The following is a 19770-nucleotide window of genomic DNA, read 5'->3' as shown; positions in this document are numbered from 1 at the left end:
ATGAAACAGGGCTGGATGAAAGCCAAGGTGAATCCAATTTTCCTTCCACCCCTTGAGAAAGAAATCGGCGGAGTTACGCTCCGATCCGACTCCGGTTCAGCTCAAACCGCTCCCTCCGCTTTCGTTTCAGCATCGTCAAAACCTCCTTAATAAGATTTGTATCTCCGACGCGCTCGTTTTGGGCACGTTGCTAACGCACCCGCAACGGCAACACCCTCCATCCCATAACAGCTGCATTTTTGAAGAATTACACACTTTTCGTTGTTTGTTTTTAAACGACTTTTCGGGTCCGGGCAGGGCCGGATAACGGTACAGATGAGATCAATAGCACGCAGAACCGACAGAAAATTACCCAGGCTGAGCAAACTTCACGCATGGCTTCCTGCCGCGGCTGTACATCAAACGCGAACGCGTAGAGATGCCGCTCGGGAGAGCCCCGACGCACATTGCTGCTGCTGCTTGAAATAAGGTGGTTATTAAAAGGGTTACAGATGAGGCAGCTCTTATCTTTCCGGGCGGTTTTGTTTCCTCGTATGTTCTCGTTACGTTCCCGACCGGTCGCGTTTTGTATCCAGAGCTCGTCTTTCCCCAGAAAGTCCTGGAAGAAATCGCTGCTCCCCGCTGCACCCGTTTTGCCCCTGGTGCCGGCACACGAGGCCGGGGGGGTTTAGCACAGGGGTTCGCCCCAAAAAGGCAGCCGAGCTGCCGTCTCCTCCCTGCAGCCGCCCCGGACCCCCCCCTTCTCCCTCCGAGCGACGATGGGGGGCTCAGCCTGCAAAGGCAATTAAAAAATAATAATTGCGGTAGCGAAAGAAAAAGCATACAAAGTGAGGCTAATTTTATGAGAAACCAGGCTTTACTACAGCCGTGCGGCAGTAAAACCGAGAGCAATTAGACCACAAGGGCATTTACTGCATTTTCACAAGGCTCCGTGGGAATTATTTACTTTTTTCCTTTTCTGGGGTTTTGGGGCAAAGGGGATTTTTCCCTCCCCCCCCAGCGCTAGCAGAGCTTCGGCCCAGGCGCTGGCTCCTGAAAGCTGTGTCTGCAAACGCCGACGTATTTCGTAAAGGAAAATCCCCAGCAATTCGGAGCCCAGGGCTGAGTCCCGGCGGAGACGTGCTCGCGGCCCCGGCAGCTCCGACTCCGGTCTCCGGATGCCCCGGCTGCACCTCCCGGCGTCTCGCCCCGTTTTGTGGATGATTTCCTGGCTCCTAACGAGGAGGAAGCTGCGGTGGGAAGAGCCCGGAGCCGGGATTTATCCTGCTCCCGTTTGCGTTGGATGAGGAAGCATCGACAGTCGTGGCGTGTCACCGGGCAGCTGAATCACAACGCGCCGTTTCGGCTGCCTGACTGGCTGGCTGGATTTTAGAGGCAATTAAGGAATGGTGAAGAGTGCTCTTTAATTTTTTTATGTTTTCCCTGTGCAAACTTCCACGGCATAAATCAATCGCCGGTGCTCGAAGCTCCCGCCGCCTCCCAGGGATCCCCCGCCGGCCCGGGGCCGCGCTGGGAGCCCGGGGATAAATACGGCGATGCAAAATGTCGATTCGCCGGGACGTTTTGGCAAATGGTCCTTCAGGGCCTTTTCCCGGCCCCGTTTCAATCCCGGGAAAGGAGCTGGTGACCCCCCGTCCTCGGCCCGAGGAGGGCAGCGGCGACGGCATGCGCCCAGCTTTGCTCCCCTAATCGCTTTGGGCCAAAATGCACCAAAAACGGGGCTGTGCAGAGAGGAGCAGCGCCCGGATGCCCGACCGGATCGGGAAGGGGAGAGTCCCGGCGGCTTTCGCAAGCCGGGTTTGCAGGCCTGAACGGCCCCGGCGGCTTCGCCCGGCTCCTCCGGGGTCGGGATCCTCCGGCGGAGAGACGGAGCCGCAGCCGGCACAGCGCTGCATCGCCGCGCGATTTCCGGGATGCTCCCGCGCCCATGCAATACCTGCTTTTAAATTCAATTAGCTCTGACTCAGTGGTGTTGCCTGCATACATTACCGCAGCGTGAGACAGGCAGTGCTATTCTTTACAGCCAGAAAAAAAAAAAAAAAAGAAAAAAAAAGCTATTTGGAGATTTCCCTAAATGCATTTTAATTCCCTCACTATGTCACGGCCGGGGCTTCCCCCGCTGCAGGTAGTGCCCGGCCGCCGCGCGGCTCCCGAGGGGCCAACCGGGGCCCTAATTCCCAATTTTTTCCCCCATTTTGGGCTTCCTCGTTGCCACGAGCCCGGAGGCGACGCGGGAGCTGCCGGCAGGGCACGGTGCAGCCGGAACCGCTCCTGCCTCAGCGCCTACCTGTTTATTAAATTTTTATACGGCATCAGAGAGAGAGAGGCTATTTGAGAGCTAAATTAATTAACGCTTGTAAAACACTCGGAGATCCGCGGATGAAAGGCGCAATAGAAACGCAATTTATTCTACAATTATTGAGACAGCCCTGAATGACGACCAGGCTCCCGCCGGCGCGGGGCGTTTGGCTAGGATTGAATCCGGGGCCGTGCCGGTGCCTCGCGCCAGGAGACGCCGGGAAAGGGGCCGCGGTGGGAAACGGGTGATTTACGGCCTGAGTCGATCCCTCTCCTCCGCCGGAGCGCGTGAAAGGCACGAGAGGAGTCCGAGGCAGCTCCCTATTCCCATAACGCATCTGCTTTAGTCCCCGATTTTTTAAAATCAAATGATTTTTGCATCAGTCTTCTGATGCCCCGGTCCTGCCCAAGGATTTTTTTTTTCTCCCAATTGGGGATCGGCAGCGCGGTGCCAGGTTTTCTCTTGAATAAAGTTTTTTTTCTCTAAATGACAGGGGTCTAAATGACACTCGGTTCAGCCGCTGCGCCGTACACTTCACAGTTGTTCTTGCAAAAAAGCTGCCAAGTTTCCAGAGGTGTTTTTATTCTTGCTATTGCTTTATTTTTAAATCGCCTTTTTTTAAAAAAAATACAGCAGACTAACTTCATTCTCAGGGCAAAAAGGGAACGCGCAAATGAAAATTGAGCTAAAAAAAAAAGCCTCAGTAGGAACCCGGTGAAAATGCACGGACACTCGGGGTGTCCCCGGCTCTGGGCCGGGTGTTGCTGCCGTTACAGCGGCGTCAGCCCGAAGGAAGCCGGTGACGCGCCGAGGGCAGCCGAGCCCGTGTCCGAGACCGCCACCGAGGGCAGAATCCGGCCTCGAATCCTCCCGGCATGTCGGGGATATGGTGATTTCAAGGTGCCGGAGCGCCGGGTAGCCGGGGCGTGCCGGGGCCCCGCGGCGCCGGAGGATGCTCCTCGGGCCGGGCGGTCCAAGAAGCCGGGAAAAGCGGAGACTGAGCAAATATCCCGTGGAGCGAGGTGCCGGGGAAAGAGGCGAGGACACGAGAGGGTGACAGAGGGCAGCGGGATGGGGTTTCCCAGCGTCATTTCAGGCTCTGATGAGAGAATCTTTTTCTTCTCCATCATCTTTTTTAAGCCGCCTGTAGCCACGGAGCTCCGACACGTTTCTGCCGCTTTGATTTCCGAAGGCGTCTGTAGCAGCTCAGTTTTCACTCGGAATTCAGGGCAGAAACGCTGCCTTCCCGACACCTTTATGTATTTATCCCTTTGGCTGGCGCCTTTGATTCCGCAAAGTGCAATTAGCACGTGGCGGGCCGGCGGCTCGGCTTCCCGCCGCCGAGGCCCCGGAGCAAACGGAAAGCGGCGATTTAACGAAACGCAGCGTTTCCTTTCGCTGTCTCCCTGTGATGTATTCCCAGCGACATACACCGGAGCCAGCGCGCGGGCTCCCGCACGCCGGAGTATATAATAATAACCGTGTCCTTGCCATCCTGAGCCCTCCACGCGCGATGTAAAGCGAAAGCAAACAGTGCCGAGCGCAGACTCATGCAATCGCAGCCTGGTTTGAGGAGATGTTTCTTGGACTCCAGAGCTGCGGATGGGCAGGTTTCCACTGGCCGTGAGCTCCGGTTCTGCGTCGCTTCGTTTACCGGGGCCTTGTCCTGCCTGGAGCCCTGTACTGCGCATCGATAAAGCTAACGCGTGGATAATGCAGCTCGCAGGAAGCGTTTGTGGTCCCTGGCTTGGGGGTGGGAAGCTGGGCAGCGAGCAGCCCTGGGGCCGCTTTCTCCGGCATGCAGCGAGCCGGCCGCGCTCCCGCGCCCGCAGCTCCGAACCGCGGCGGGAGGCAGGGGGGGGCCGAGCGGGCAGCGAGCGCAGGGGCGGCGTGCCGGAGACCTTCCCTTGCCGGGTCGCCCTCCGCCGCTTGCTCCGACTCGCAGGTTTGGGATCGGGACGGGATTTTCCCCACGTCCATCTGGCAGGAACTGCGGCAATTTTTGCTTTCCTCCGTATCACGGCGTGGAAAACATCTGGGCCCATCAATTATCCATGAGCGCATGAGATGCGAGCGTCAGCAACGCCTCGGGCTGCCCGAGCCCCGGGACGGGTCCCCGGGGGACCACGCGCGGCCCCGGGCTGCCTGGGGGGCTGCCGTGGCGGTGGGCCAGCCGGAGCGGCTGGATGGGGCTCGCGGGGCTGGTCAGAGTACGGGGGGGAGATAACCCCGAGGACCAAAGTCACCAAGTCTAACTGGGGTTAGTGGGCTCTTCCCTGCGGCGGTGGTGTGACCTGATGGCTGTCAGGACCCGGAGGCACTAACTGGCTGTCAATTAGTCAATTAGTCAATTAGCAGCCTCACCTGGGACCCCCACCCACCAGCCAGCAGCTCCATTTAAGCTCAGGCCGGGGCAGTGCTCCCTTCCCTGTCTTCTCTGCAGACCTTGGACCTGTGTTGTAGCCTTGTCTCCAGCCCCAGCCCCAGCCTGGACAGAGCCCGGGAGCCCTGTGCCTCGCCTGGGGCTGCTGGAGGAGCTGGTTGTCACCACCGTGCTCAGGTACCGTGGGGATGTGCCCTGCTGGGGGGGGACACTGCCCATGCTGGGCTTGCCCTTGGCTCCTGGCTTGTCCCCATGTGGGGTGGCACCTTGGAGGCAGCTGTGTCCCCATGTGGGGTGGCACCTTGGAGGCAGCTGTGTCCCCACCCATGGACCCCGATGTGCTGGGGAAGGGTGGCCCGGCCAAGCCGTGTGTCCCTGCAGGGCTGGGGCTGGCAAATGGGGTGAATTTGGGCTGGAGCTGCAGGAGCCTCCTGGGCTGGTTTGCGGGGTCCTGGCTCTGTTTGCAAGTGTTGCGGCTGTAATGAAGCTGCTGTAAAGGGGACGTGGCAGACCGTGGGGCGGCTGAGCTGCCTCCCTCGGCGGGGAGGATGGGTGTCTTTGATTGCCTCTTCTAGCTGCTTCTGTGCAAACAGGGACATGTTTTAAAGCCTCTGCTCTATCACCGTGAATTTGATCTGATGCAAGATACTTGTCTGTCTCCCCAGTCTGATTTTCAGCAAATTCTGTCCTGAACTTGGGATAAATTAGTTCTAATATTCCCAGGTCCCCTCTTTGGGCTCCCTGCACCCCTGAAGCGAGCGCTGGCCTGGTCCGTCACAGCGCTCTTATTTTAGCCCTTGCCTAGCTCACTGTTTGACAAGCGCTGGCACGCAGGCAAAACCAGCAACGAGCTAAAATTTCCAAATCATCACTTAGAATAAAATGCAACTTATTGGAAAATGTCAACATGGCTGTTTTGACAGACTTCTTTCTTCTGAGCAGGAGACTTGTCAAAGCCAGCCCCCTCCCTGCAAATGCATCTTGTTCTCTTCTCCAAACGGAAGCAGTGCTTCGTCACGCCTCCTGCCCAGGCCTTGCCACCTTTGCTCAGCCCTCTTGTGCTCAAACTTTTCCCCTTCCAGGAGCCAAAAATTAAATTTTAAATGACAATGTGGTGCTCTGAAAGGAACCTCCCTTGCATGCTGGCAGGGAAGAAGGCTGGGCTGAGCCCCTGGAGTCTCCTAACCGAAGGAGAGGAGCCTGCTTGTGCAAGGTGGAGATCTACTGTTGCTTTCTAGCCTGCCGCTTTCATCTCCTGGCTATTCCCTCCCCTGCTGCCTGCCCCCTTCCATGCCAGCCGCCTCCTTTTAATTACGTTGTAGAAAAGTCTCACAACTCAGCGATTCAAGGTGGCATTTGAGAGAAATGATTCCCTTTAGCATAGCTGACAGCTAATTTGTGTAAAGTTTAATTACAGCTAGCATTAATTAACTGGCAGTGTGTTGCAATACTAAAGCAAGACCATCTGTTCTTAAAACCACCTCCCCCAGATTTCAGCCCTAATAATTTGGCTGCTGAGGAGGTTGCTCCGGCGGGCAAAGGGCAACTGCAGCCATTGCGGGAGGGTTTCGTCCGTCCTCGGTGATGGAGGGCCCAGCGCGCAGGGTCAACCACCGCTTCCTCCAGCTGCTGCCACGGAGGGATGGGTGCTGGAGGATGTGGGTCTGTTGTGCCTCCGGGGCCCCTGCGCCCTCCCAGGGAGGCTTCTCTGCAATATCGTCTCCTATTTCACCTATTTATGGGGAGGGTTAGCTCTTACTTTCCTGCTGTACCGCTCTGGAGCGGGGTTTAGCCGTTAGGCTGGCCATGGCAGTGCTGTTCCGGGGCCCTGCACGCTGTGATAAGAGCACTTTGGTTTTACTGCGCAGGGGTGTATTGGCCAGGTGGGACACGAGACAGGCTGCACAGGCGATGTTTGCTGCACTGCTGCAGCCCGTGCTCGTGCAGGACTGGTCTACGCCGGCACTGGCAAAGCTGCACCAGCTTCCTCGCTTCTGGATGGGTAAAGCTGGTAACTCCCAGCCTGAAAGGAGGACTTGGATGTCCACGTGCGAGGGCCTGGTCCCTGTGCTGTGTCCCTAAGGCAGGTTTGCAGTTGTTCCCGGCTTCAGTCTCTGTTCACCCGCTGTGCAAAGACGTGGATGTCTGAAGGGGTTGCATCAGCGTGTAGCCAGCAAGAAACTCTCCTCGGTTGCTCCAGAGAGCTAAGGAGCTTGTTTTGGCCTCGTCTGCTGTCTGGAGGCGTAGCTGGTGCCAGGAGGCTGGGCGCACGCTAATGAGAGGCTGCAGCAGATCGGTCGGGGTCCTCCAGCCAGCCCAGAGACCACCCGGGCGAAGCAGAGACGGGGCAAAGCTACTGCAACCAAATGCCCCAGAGCTCTGCCCTTGGTAAATCCCGCCTAACCTCAGCACAGCTGCTTTGATCTCACCATGTAAATCCAGATGAAAACAAATACGTACCCAGCAAGAGACGAGCTCGTCCTCCAGGCGCTCGGCCAAGCCTTCGGCTCGAGGGCTTTGAGCCGAGCTCCCAGCTGCTGGTGGGAGGAATTCCTCTGGTCAGGCTGCAGCTCCCAGCCTGTCTCAGCTGCTGGGCTTCAGGGCTGAACAGAGCCTCTGCTTCTCCCCCCCAGTCCCCCCGACTTGGAGGTAACAGCCCTGATCTCAGCCCGTGGCTGGGGTCCAGGCTCTGCTGCCCTGGGGAGCGGAGCTCTGCCTTCGTGCGGGCTCAGCAATCGGACGGGGGTTTTGCCTGGGACCAAGCCCCTCGCGGGGACGTTCAAAGAGCTGGCGAGGGCTTTCAGCAGGGAGCTGCGGGGCTGGTGGCCTCGGAGGAGGCCAGCGTGCCGCGGGGAGGAGGACGGCTCGGGGACAGGCAGCAGCCCGGGAGCGGGGAGCGCCAGGCTCCCTCCCCTGCCCTGACGCGAGCTGCCTGCCGGAGCCCGCCTGAATGAAACCCGGCAGGATTCGGGGACTAAGCCCATGCTGGCAACCCAGACGAAATCCCAGCTCCGCCTGTCTGCTGCTTCCACCGAGCTCCTCGGGCACGGCTTGCTTCGGCCGCCGGGAGCCATGCCGTGTGTAACGTGCCCTGGCAGAGGCGGCTGCCACCCGCGTCGTGACCCGACTCGGGAAAGCATGAGCTAACCCTGGCCGTGGGGCAGAAATCCAGCCTCTGCTGATGCTGGGAATCCTGCACGGGCTCCTGGGTGGGAGCAAGGGAGAAATCCCGGCTCCCGGGAGCTGTCTACAGCTGTACGTCTAACACTTGATAACTCCCTCCTGTAACAGGAGCGGGAACCGTGGTCCCATGCCATCGTGTTACCCCGGGCCAGGGAGCTGGTGCCCGGCCGCCTGCAAGCTCCGAGCCTGCGGTGGAGGCAGAGTAAAATATTAGCTTAACCTGCCACAGCAGCTGTTAAACTCATTCATTTTACTGTGCAAGCACGCAGGCGGTGCTTGCAGCTCAGCTCAGAGCCCACTCCGAGCTCTGCTTTTTGCCCCGGGTGCATGGTGACAGCCCTCCGCTCCGGGCCTCGCTAGCAGGTGATGCTGCTGCTTAAGCCCCTTTGCCTCCAGCATCGATGGCTCCTGTCGGTGTCCCGTGGGCGCCTCTTGCTTACGAGCCTGCGACACGCTCCCTTCGAGCAACGCGGCTGCGCAGACTCGTTATGCTGACGTCTGGACAGAGATCAGCGCTGGGAGCCAGCACGCGTGCCGCACCGTGGGGATACCGCACAGAGCGGTTCCTCCGGGTGCAGCGGGCTGTGGGCAAGGGGACGGTGCTTCCCGGGCCCTACTGCTACTCCCTGCTCCAGGGGTCCAGCAAGGAAAGTCTCTCTCCATTGGGTCTCTTGCTGTCCCTGCCGAAGCAACAGGGATTGAGGGAAGACCTCAAGCAAACAAGTGTTAATTAAACAATGTTTGCTAGTGTGCAAGGTGTCTTTATGCAAAACAGCCCAGCAGAAGGTTGCGGTTCTACATCGAGTGCATCTTGTCATCGCTGCAGTAGGCTGCCGGCAGTGCTGGGTGTGCGGTGGAGCACATCTGCGAGGTGCTGGTGCCGGGACCGGTCCCTCGCGGTGCTCGGAGCCCTGGTCCGCCCGGGGGGGTGGGACCGCGGAGAGCCTGGCTGGCTCAGTAGCTCTGCTGGGTCTGGTGCCGAGGGGAAAAACGGGCAAGGTTGGCTGGGAAGCCCCCAAAGCTTGTCTTCTTTGGAGTGGCTGGTCCTGGGAAGCCCCCAAAGCTTGTCCTCTTTGGAGTGGCTGGTCCTGGGAAGCCCCCAAAGCTTGTCCTCTTTGGAGTGGCTGGTCCTGGGAAGCCCCCAAAGCTTGTCCTCTTTGAGGTGGCTGCTCCTGGCTGTGCCACCATCTCCTCCAGTGAGGCCTCCCAAGCCCCCACCTGCCTCCCTGTGAAATGGGGAGGGAGGGAAGGGACAGAAGCAGCCCCAGAGCAGTGTGGGCAGCATTCCTCACCTTTGCTGTTCCCAGTTAGCTTAATGAACTGGTTCATGTGATTTTGTTGCCCTCTGTTGGGTCCAGCCAGAACGGCTCAGCTGGTGCCACAGCCTCCACACTGCGTGGGGAAGAGGCTGGGGCTTTTCCCTGGCAGTTTGAGATGGAAGTGATATTTCCCTGGTTAATTGTCGGAGCTCCTTGGAGAGGGAGTTATTGCTCAGAGCTATTGTGAGCAAAGAGCCAGAGCTAATGCCAGACAGAGGTAATGAGCCTTGCTGTGGACTTCAGTGGAATTTGGATCAGACCATTTGCTGTCTCTAGGGATAAGTCGGTTCTGTGTTGCCTTACTGCTGGGCTGGAAGTGTGCCCAAGTTATTTGCAGAGAGGTCTGTGACTCTAAGGGACTTGTCTCAACTACTCCCTGCTGTTGCTGCCCCTTTCTACAGCCAGAAAAGTGCTTTGAGGTGGGAATGCCAAACAGAAGATGCTCCTCTGTGAGCATCCTGCATCTGCTAGTGAGGGCACTACAGCTGGAGCAAAGCTTGGAGTGCCCGGCCGGGTTTGCCAGGCTGTACGGACCTGCTAAGAGGGCTCTACAGTGTGACTGCCATGGCTTGGTGGCACTTCCCTGGAGAGAACAGAAATGCCCTGGGGACTGGGGAAGCGGTGCTACCCTGGGAGCAAAGGGACTATAATAAGCAGCATCCCCCTGCATGGTAAATGCACGGAACTTGAAATTGCTTTCTTTGTTTCTTTTAACCGAGAACAAGCAGGGAGAGTTGGAATAGCTGGGAGTGTTATAAATGATGACATGTCTTTGAACTAGCAACTGGGTGAACGTCTCATCCCACGCTGTCTATGTTCATGCTCCCCTGTCATCTGCTTATGAGGACTAATAGAGATAAAACAATCTGAGGATGGATTTCCAGGCGGAACAGCTCTGCCAGGTGTGTCGTCTTAATGTTGCAGCGAGGGACTTAGAGAAAAAGAGGCCGCAGTGCCAAAATCAATCTGTTGAAGCTGATGGAGTTACACCCAGGGTAAATCCGAGGCCTTGGGAAGCAGGAAATGGTTGGTTTGACCTCATGATGCAAGGGAACATGCTGTCATCAAAGCCTCAGGAATCCTCCTCCCAAAAAGGCATGAAAAATGTATGGCTTGTGTCAGAGTGTGAGCTGCTGCGGACAGGGGCTCTAATGGATCGCTCTGAGTGCTGATGGTCTGGGGTGGCTGGAAGGGCTGCGACCACAGAAACAGCATTTGTTGTGCATCTCAGGCCTTTTTAAAGACTTGAATAGATGTTTGCACAGTGATGCTCCCCAGGCAGCATGCACCTGCTCTAATTAAAAGTAATTTGTTTCATGGAGCTTATTCCTGCAGTGGGAATCTCAGCTTCTGGTGCAGACACTGGCCTCTGATCTCTGTCCAGTTCTGCCTCTGCACTTCTGGCTCTTTCCCAGGAGCTCCCAGAGCAGAACCCTAAATAATCCTTAGAGCCACACTGGGAAGGACTTTGGGGAGCTTCAGTAAAACAGTTCAGCTGTAAACCTTGACCAGAGGAGTCGAGGTTGAAAGAATAACTTGCTTCTGTTGCCTTCCACAGTTCAAAAAAAAAAAAAAAAATAGCTGGGCGATGGGAGGGGAAGATCTGCCCCCATCCGTCTGCAAAGTCTTGCACCCCAGCATGGGTCCTGTTCATCACTGGGCGATGAATCTGCCTCTCACCACACAGCACTGCAAGATGGCCACAATATTTGGGTGCTTACTGGATTCACTGGGGACTGGGATGCTCAGCCCCGGCAGGGTTGCTGGATGGCGCTGGTTGGGCTGTGACCACTGAGGAATGCAATTAATTCAAGCCAGATGCCTGGGGAAAGTAATGTAAAGAGGCCTGTAGGTAATAGATGGGGGGAAAGTGCCATAAATGCAAAGCAAGGCACAGCTCAGCGCTTGGCTCTGCGGAGGGAGAGCCGAAGCTGAGGTGAGCAGGGGTGATGCTTTGGGCTTGCTGAAGCAGCAAGGGAGAGCTCAGCTGTTCACAGCAGTGCTACTTAGACTAGAGCTTTCCTGGAAAGGTCAGGTTAAGATGAAGGGTTTTATATTTATATTTCATTGACCAAAGCAAATGCATCTCCTATACTAATTAAATGCATGTCATTCAGCCAGCGCTATTGCTAGGGTTATTTCTCTTGCTCCAGTGACAAATACAGCCAATTAAATCAACAGTCTTGCTTACATTCATTTTTCCCTCTCTCCACCTTGTCCTCAAAGGAGAGCAAAACCAAGCTGATATTGGAAAGGGTTTTCAGATCTGATGGGAAAGTGAGCGGGGTCCCTCCCTTCGTCTTGGGCCTTGTGTTAAGTCTGCCTCCAGTCTCCCTGTCTGATTTCTACCTACTGACCTTCAGTCTAGCTCTGCGCCTGGCCCAGCTGTGGCTCCTTCCAGCAGCTGCTGCACACCCGTCCGGTAACGCGGATGGGCCGAGAGCAGCCAGCCCCTGTAATCGTGGTTGCTGCCGTTGTTCTGAGGCAGCCGGCTCTTCCCACAGCCCCAAACTTTATTACAGAGGAGTGCTTAAGGATAAGCTTTGCTGTGAGTCTGTAAGAGTGGAAGACTTGTCTTAGATGGTCTTGGGTGGGGGGCAGAATCAGAAAGATGAGGTTTAATCATGTGAGGAGGTGTATTAAAAACTGGGTGTGGACATTCAAAGCATATCACACCAATTCTGCGTGTTGCACCAATCCAGTGCTGCTCGGGGTGGTCGGGATTGACGCGCTGCTCCCCTGCTCATCTGGGTAAATGTTCTGTTGATGAATGGGCTGGAGCTACTTATCAAAGTCAATCAGGATTCTAGTTAATTAGGGCAATCTGGGTCAGGCTAGATGTTTTTCTAGTCTTCTCCAGCCTTCTGGCAGAGAGGCACAAAAGTCCAAGGGAAAAATAGGCTCAGACCTCAATCCTTAAACTATTACAGCAGTTTATGCTGTTAGCCAGTAAATGGGAGTAACAGAGATGCTTTGTGGCATGTGTAAATAGGAAGTCTTGGATGTGCCCCTCATTCTCTAAGCATCTCTTTCCTACTTGTAAGATGAGTTTCTTGCCTTTTAGCTGTACCATGCACCTAGCCCATGGTCTAAGCCAAATAGCAGGCTTGAGTCATGATTATTATAGAAGGGAGGTTTGTAGGGATCTGATCAAAATCCCCAGTGCTTTTCTCTTGCAGAAGACTTTTGGATTGTGTTCACATACACATAAGGAGTATCATCCACTTTTCCAAGTTCCTCATCCTTCTGTGCCCTCCCGGTGTTGGGCAGCTCCGTGCTGGCAGTAGGGCTAGCTGTCTCCGCCTTGCAGGGTTGGGAGGGGAGGGGGGATAGTGCACGCTCCCTCCCAGTGAGGGTATGGGCAGTGGAAGTGCAGGAAGTGGTAAACTGTCCTCCAAGAGGTGTTGCCCCTCGTCTTCTAGCCTTTCCGAGGCCTTCTTCAACCCCCTCGGCTTCTCAGTCCCTCCCTCCAGACTCTCAGCCTGCTCTGCAGAGCCTTTCTCATCCCTCTGACCTGAGAGACACTGGTTGGATTTAGCAGAAGACAACTTTTTTCCCTTTAGGATCACTCAGCCCCGTATTGTTACTGGCTATTCAGGTGGGAGATGTCTCCGTGGAGGATGCTTCCCAAGAGCTACGATGCCTAGCCGGCAATAGGAATGTCCTCTCTCTCCTTCCCAGTGCTGCTGTGACTAGTGATGCCTGGCCTGGAGAGGCTTTACCTGGCTGGTACGTCATTTCCCAAAGTCTTGGAATAGCATCTCTGTTTTCCAGAAGGGAGAGAATTGTGGAGAAAATGTTTTTTGGGTCAGGAGAGGAGTTTTGTACCTGATCACGCACCATCTCTTTAAAGGAGGTGTGGAATCAATCTTGGTGATTAAGTGAGAGAACAAGTAGCTTGAAGCCTCTGAGACTTTGCAGTCTGCTCAGGTCTTGGTGTGGTTGCAATGGGAAGAGTGGGGTCTTTTTTTTAAGTATATTTGAAAGGGAAAAGCACCAAAGAGCAGAATGATTCTAACGCAAAAGCGGACGTGGAGGAAGGGTGCGATCTCTTCTCCCGGGGAGAAAGCAACGGGAGCAACGCAGTGGAGCTGCGTCTTGCTCCTTGTTACATCAGCTTGGGACCGTTGTGCAGCCTCATCAGAGTAATGGAGGTGTGGGTGACCCGTGGTGTGGGCTCGACTGCTCGCTCTTCGGCGGGTCTGGTGCTGCCAGCTGTAAGCATCTGTGCTGCAGCACACTAATGTGTGAAAGCTAAGGCTGTGCCTGAGCTCAGAGCTGCTGTAGTAGAGGAGGATTTGGTGAGTCAAGCTATTTTTTTAAAGCACTGATCCCATTTCCTTGTATTCTTAAGTAGCTTCAATCCATCTTACTGCATTACAGAAACTGTGTTGATTGTTCTACTGTAGTGAGTAATAACAAGCTGTACTTTCCAGATTACCCTGGAGAACTGGATTCCCGGCTTAGCTGTACCGTGCCTCCTGCATGCAAAAAAACACTTTGGGGTAACTTGATTTGTTCCAGGGCATACAAAGCCCTGGGAGCAGGGGAGAAAAAAGGGGAGCGGCATGAAGTGTGGGAAGGAAAGGCAGAAGGGGATAAAGTAGAGCAAGAAGGGAAAGGGGATGGGTGTCTGTAGGGAGGACGTTTTCACCCCTGCTCACTCAGTGGAAGGGGGACCCTAGTAATGCCTGCCTTGCAAGGAAAATTTCCCCCAATATGACTGTGGGAGGTAGGCGATACAGCCCTCGGAAGGAAGGTTTCTGTGCACATTGCAGCCTCTGGGTAGCAGAGACTCCTGGCCCTGTGGGCAGGTGGACTCCGTCCTTCCTTCCCTCCCATCCCCAGGTGGATTTTGGAGATCAAAGGTAAAGCTCCTGCTGCTGTAATGCTGTCGATGTCAATGGAGTTGTGCCGTAGGGAAGTTGGCTCGCTCTTTTTATTACAGTAGGTATTAAACTTGAGTCTTCAAGGCTGAAATTCCTGCCTTTGGCCTGCACAGGATCTATAGATCGCTTAAATCTCACTTAAACCCTCTGAGTAGTTCCTTAAGTGTTGCTGCTGAGGCTTAGTGCTGGCTCTGCACAGGGAAAATGTCCCTGTTGGAGGGTGCCCTTAGGCTGCACAGGGGGTATTCAGCCACCCCAATTGCTCCCAGTGATCTATAATGTTGATGTTCTGGTGGTTAAGCCCGATAGTGCCCAGTGCTGGGTCATCAGCTGCCTCCCTCTGGGTCACAGTCTGGTGACTCTCCCGGCAATACGCTGAACTGTTTGTGCACAAAAAAACCTGCAATAAAATGTGCAAGAAACTGCAAAGAACCCCCTGACAAATGAGATCTGTAAGTCATTCTTGGAGGCCATGCCGGAACCTGGTTATTGCTTAATAGAGTGTGTGCAGCGGAGCTTGGTTTATGGGGGCAGGGAGCTTGCGAAAAGGAGGAGGGCTCCTGGCAGCTGGCTTGAGCACAGTGGGTTTGAGCACTTCCAGACTGCTGCGCGCACTCCCCCAGGGCAGGGTTATCAGGGGAGACCTGGCCCGTGCGGGCTGTACCGAGGCTGCTAGCCAGGGACGGTGCTCTGCTCAGAAGTGTTCACACAGGCTCGTCCTCACCCTTCCCTAGAGCTTTCCAATGGGTTCTTCAGGGGCCTGGCTGCTCCTCCAGGCTGTTCTTGGCAGGATCCATGACATGGCATTCCCCTTCCCCCCCCACCCCCCAGCCCTTTTTGGCACCTGAGTCAAACTCTGCAGATACTGATTCCCTTCAGTTTGAGCTGTGGGACATGCAGAGACCAGGGTCCCTTTCCCAGTAGCTGCTCTCTTATCTCTTGCCTCCTCTGGTTTGCTGACAGCTGAATGCACTGCCCCATTGCAGCACTGCCCCATTGCAGCACCGCTGCAGAAAGCATGAATCCTCCCCGAAGTTCTGCCTGTCCACTTCCCAGCCTGGCCTTGCCCGGACCTCATCTCACTGTACTCAGCGTCTCTTGATTCACAGCCAAACGGCAGCGCTGCTGCCTGGGACGCCACAGCCCTGTGCTGCCGCGGCATGTGCAGCTCCTCCAGCGTCTGCGCAGCCAGCGGGTCTGTCCCAGCCGGGCACAGACCTCTCCCCTTCCCCCCGTGCGCTCTCTGATGCAGTTTATTTTAAGAGCTACCTCCAGAGAAGTTACTGCTCATGCAGGCTGCAAGGGCTCTGTCCCGCCCTGGCAATAAGCTGCCCTGGCTGTTAGGGGTGCCGTTACCGCTGATGGAGAGCGGCAGATCTGAGAGCCGCGGGGCTGGAGGTCAGGTTCTCTGCGGCGTGCTCTTCCGACTGCCAGTGCAAGAGGCTTTGATACCATTAAACAGTGAGGAGCTTGTCTTTCTTACCCAGATCCTGTTCCTTTTTTCTCTCCTTTTTAAATTAAGGCAATGTGGTGTTGCACTGTAAGAAGGACCTATTTTTCTACTGACCCATTTCGGTGAAAGAGCCCGTCTAGAGCATGTACTGCTTTTGAAGATGGAAAGGGATTCACAGATATTAAGGGCACTACGATCAGCTCATCTCACCTCATGCATAACACAGCTCAGAATGCCCCGGGGATGCTCGTGACAAGCCCAGCACTCGGCAGCCGCGTGGCACCGTAGCTGTTTGCGTTATTATCCAGAGCCGTCTCGAGGTCTGGCCCGGGGGTCTTGTTCAGTCACTCCATCAGCAGGCTGCCAGGCGCTTGTTGCGGGAGACAGCAGGCTGTTGGGGCCACCCGCATGCTGAAAACGCCGGCTCTTCGGCCTGCTCCCTGCCCGTCTGCGGTGGCTGGGCTTTCCCAGAGCTCAGCCGCAGGCAAGTGGGGTGGTAAATGTTGAGAGAGGGGATGGGAATGCTGCTGCCACCTTTCCTTTTATTCCCTTCCCCCTGAGGACCTGGGGTCTTTCTCAGCAGGGTCTGTGGACCCAGGGGTGACTTCAGGTCTGGCTGCTCCAGGATGCTCGGGAGCTGATGAAAAGGATATGGCACTGGTACAGCTTAGCTAGGCTAGTCCCATCTCTTTCCGAGTTGGGGACAGGAGAGTTACCTCCAGAAGGCAATTAAGGGCACCTGAGTGAACTTCTGCTGCTAATCACCCTCCGAAGGACCCGTCCCCTTCCCCTCTGCAGGGACCCCGAGGGGCCTCGCTCGGCAGCGGAGGTGACTTGGGGCTCCCGGGAGGCCGGGCACCCTGTGGAGAAGTGCAGTTTTTGTGAACGGGCTTAAATCATTTTCCCCCATTTGTTCCGCAAATGAAATGAAACAGCTCAGTCTGAGGACTAGCAGAAGGACTTGTTTCCATCAAATCCTTGGAAATAATGTCGTGTTTCATTCCAGGAGAAATTGCTTTGAAAGCTCTCCACTGAAGGGGGAAAAAAAAGCCCTGAAACTCCAGTTTCCTGTTTTGTTCCCACCTGAAGCTGCCTGGGTTTCCCTGGAGCAGGAGTGATGGATCCAGGTCCAGCTCACCTCTGGACATCACATATATTCCTGTATTTCTCCTGGCACTAAGAACTGCGGTGTGCTACCGCCGAGTATCCCTCGAAGATACCAGAGCAGTCTGGCCGCTGTTTGTTTGACCTGCAGCTGGTATTTTCAAAGTCACTAGGATTTCTGGGTTTTGGAGAGCATGCTTCTCAGATCTCAGACCTAATGTTTTCAGACAGCATTATCTAAACTCCTGGTGCTTCAAGAGTCTTAATGTAGCTACTCAAAAGCAAAATGCTCCAAGGCAGCAGTCTTACATGCTGGCCATAGCTGTGTTGTCTGGCTTCATGCTCCTAATAGAGCGATCTGCTGACAGCCCACTTCTTGGGTACTGCTCGTAAGAAATGGGATGTTTTATGTTTAGAGGAGAGCCTTTGATCTGGGAATTTAGCCTATGCGCAGCTGTGAAGGTTTGTCTTGATCACAGTATGTTAGAGCTGTTCACTTTCCTAGTTTTTGGCATGAAGTATTTAGTAAAGAGTTTTTATGCCTTTCTCTTGCATGAGATTAAATGCTACTAGTGGTTTTTGTGAGTGTTTCCGGCTACTGTATCCCCATGTGCAGCTTGTGGCTTGGCTGAATGCCCCCTGCACAGGGGTGTTAGAGCTGTCGGTATGAGTCCGGGGAGTCCGTGCTGATTTCTGCTCGTGCTGTTTCAAGCAGAAATGGAAATGTATTCGGAGGCTACCCAGGTAATACGGCCGTGCCCGGTGTGTCTAGGGAAGAGGAGAAGATCTGTTTGCAGCATGTTAGTACAGAAATCCAGCTCCCCTTAAGGTGCTGAGGCACATTTGGATAATGACCTGGAACAAGCTGGGTGGCAGGAGGCCGCACGTCCCCGCCACGTCAGCCTCTGCGCGTGCGAGGTGGCCAGCAAGCAGGCAGAAGCAGCCGGTTACGCTCTGCTCAGAAGTGTCTCACTGTTTTTGCATCTACCCAGCTCCGCAAAGTGAATCCTGCTGCAAAGACCTCTCCCTCCCACCGGCATCACCTCCTCTCTGAAGGAATAGCGTCTAAAGTGCCCTCTCTTTCCAGCACAGCCCCTGTGCAGCTAAAGGCCAGTGCGCGTCTGCGGGAAACTACTGCACCAATATGTGGGGGACAGTGCGCGTCTGCGGGCGCAGTGCTGGGCCACGAGATGCTGGGGGGATGCTAGAGGCTTGCAGGCTCCTCCCAGCCCTGCTACAGTTTTGCTGCTGTTGGGGGGTTGCTTCAGCTTTGTGTTTTAGTACCCCACATTTTTTACCCCTCTGTACTGTGGCTTAGGCTAGGAAACTGTTCCTGCTAGCTGGGATACGTAGGCAGGTATTTATCACCTGGGATTTCTCAGCATTCCTCTCAGGCCTTGCTGAAAAGCAAGGTTCAGCGTGTGCATCCATACATGCACATGTGTTTTGGGAGGGAATTGAAGCAACCTGGCAGATGTAAACCAGATTCCAGTGATTAGCAGGGGTTCTTATCTCCTCCCTCTTCTCCCCTCCTGTCTGCCTCTCCCTGTTGATTTGGCCAACGGAGTATCTGATGTTTCCAGCCAAAATTTCATGCCTTTTCCTCTTTTTATTGTGGAGATCAGAGGAAGGGAGCTAAAACCGCACTATTAATTGCTTCCCAATAAAAGCTAACCTGGATTGAGAGCTGAGGGAAAGCACAGGGAAGCTTGCCTTGCTTTAATGTTAATGTAGTCCAGCCACAGCTCAAACGGTGCTGTTTTCCAGGTCATCAAACCCTTCCTCTTCCACCGCGCTTGCATAGTCATCTTTCTCCCCCTCAACGTACTCGTCCCCGTGTCCTTCTTGGAATGCACTGTCCTCATGGCTCTGTTCTTCCTCCTCTTCTTCCTCTTCCTCCTCATTCAAGCCCTCACCAGCGTGCTCTGGTGGGTTATTTCTTATGTCCAGGTGGACACATTGCACACGGGTGCTCACCTGCTGCTTGCAGAAGGGACACGTCTTCTTCCCAGGCTGGGTGTGCAGCCAGGTGTCAATGCAGGCACGGTGGTAAGCATGGGAGCAGGGCAGGACCTTCAGCTGGTCGCCTGCCTCGAACTCCGCCATGCAGATCACGCAGGTTTCGTACTTGTCTCCCCGCTGGTAAGTGCGCACCGTTATCCGGTGGGCTTTCTTGTACCAGCTCAGGCCAACCACAAGCGGGATGGTGGCGATGATGACCACATGCAACATGAATCCAAACTCCTGTGCGATGCAGTGCAGGATGTAGTAAGAGGGGTATTTCATCAGGAGCAGCCAGTACTGCCAAGCTGTGTCCCATAAAACTTTAGCAGCATCTTGACAACGATTGGAAGAGTGTTTGGGGGGTATAAGGCTGATGCATGCCCCTTTCTCATAACGCAAAGTCCTTTGCAAGTGAAGGAAGACAGATTCTCCAGTGAAGAGCGATGGTATCTCAATCTGCTGCTGGCTTTCCTTATCAGACACCATGTTCATCAGCTTCTCTGAATCCGCATTGTAGACCACAGCAGCGTGGTATCCAGCCTGCTGCGCGTGGAGAACCTTCTCAACGAAAGAGCAGCCAGACCCCTGTATGAGTGCAATATATGTCTCGGAGGCGTTACTGGTTGCTGGAGGATGCTCTATTGCATGGCAAGCTTTCGGTGGTGTCACCCTGATCATATGCCCTGCCAGCCCTTCCACCGGGAGCGGTGGCCCAAAGCACGCAGGCAGGGCTTTATAAGCAACGCACCTGGAGTTGTGGTTGTAAACCACATGGCTGAAGGTTTCTGCAACAGCAGCGTCGTAGAAGAAGGTGGCAACCACACCGTGAAGAAGATGAAGCAGAAGATTCATGCTGAATGCTGTTGAGTAGCTCTGAATTACAGATTTCTGAGATGGTCCCAAAGGAAGAGTGCAAGATGCAATCACAGAGGAATCATCCCATTTAGATGTTACCACCATGTCATGACCAGGAACAGCAGCAGGATGGAGATCAAACCCTGCTTCTGCCCTGGAGGCTTCTGCAGCAGGTTTTTAGTTCACCATCCTGATACAGAAGGTCCCAGGACGCAACACATCTCTATCGCATTGTCTCCAGCTGCTAAGCAACACTCTTGCATCATTTCTGCAGATCTGTG

The 19770-nt window shown here is 54.9% G+C and overlaps 1 protein-coding gene across 1 annotated transcript; it reads right to left on the bottom strand.

The window, feature by feature from the left end:
* Positions 1-18376: 18376 nt before the first annotated feature.
* Positions 18377-19486, bottom strand: LOC112986564 (E3 ubiquitin-protein ligase RNF167-like). The gene has a single exon (XM_064497210.1). It carries the CDS (start codon positions 19484-19486, stop codon positions 18377-18379), a length of 1110 nt encoding a protein of 369 aa, XP_064353280.1.
* Between the last annotated feature and the right edge of the window lie 284 nt (positions 19487-19770).

This window comes from Dromaius novaehollandiae, chromosome 25 (assembly GCF_036370855.1).
Source record: "Dromaius novaehollandiae isolate bDroNov1 chromosome 25, bDroNov1.hap1, whole genome shotgun sequence".
NCBI lineage: Eukaryota > Metazoa > Chordata > Aves > Casuariiformes > Dromaiidae > Dromaius > Dromaius novaehollandiae.
This window is presented reverse-complemented; position numbering and strand designations above follow the sequence as displayed.

Bases quoted from the DNA above. Each gene is read 5' to 3' on its own strand.
- LOC112986564 (XM_064497210.1), bottom strand. From the start codon at position 19,486: ATGAATCTTCTGCTTCATCTTCTTCACGGTGTGGTTGCCACCTTCTTC.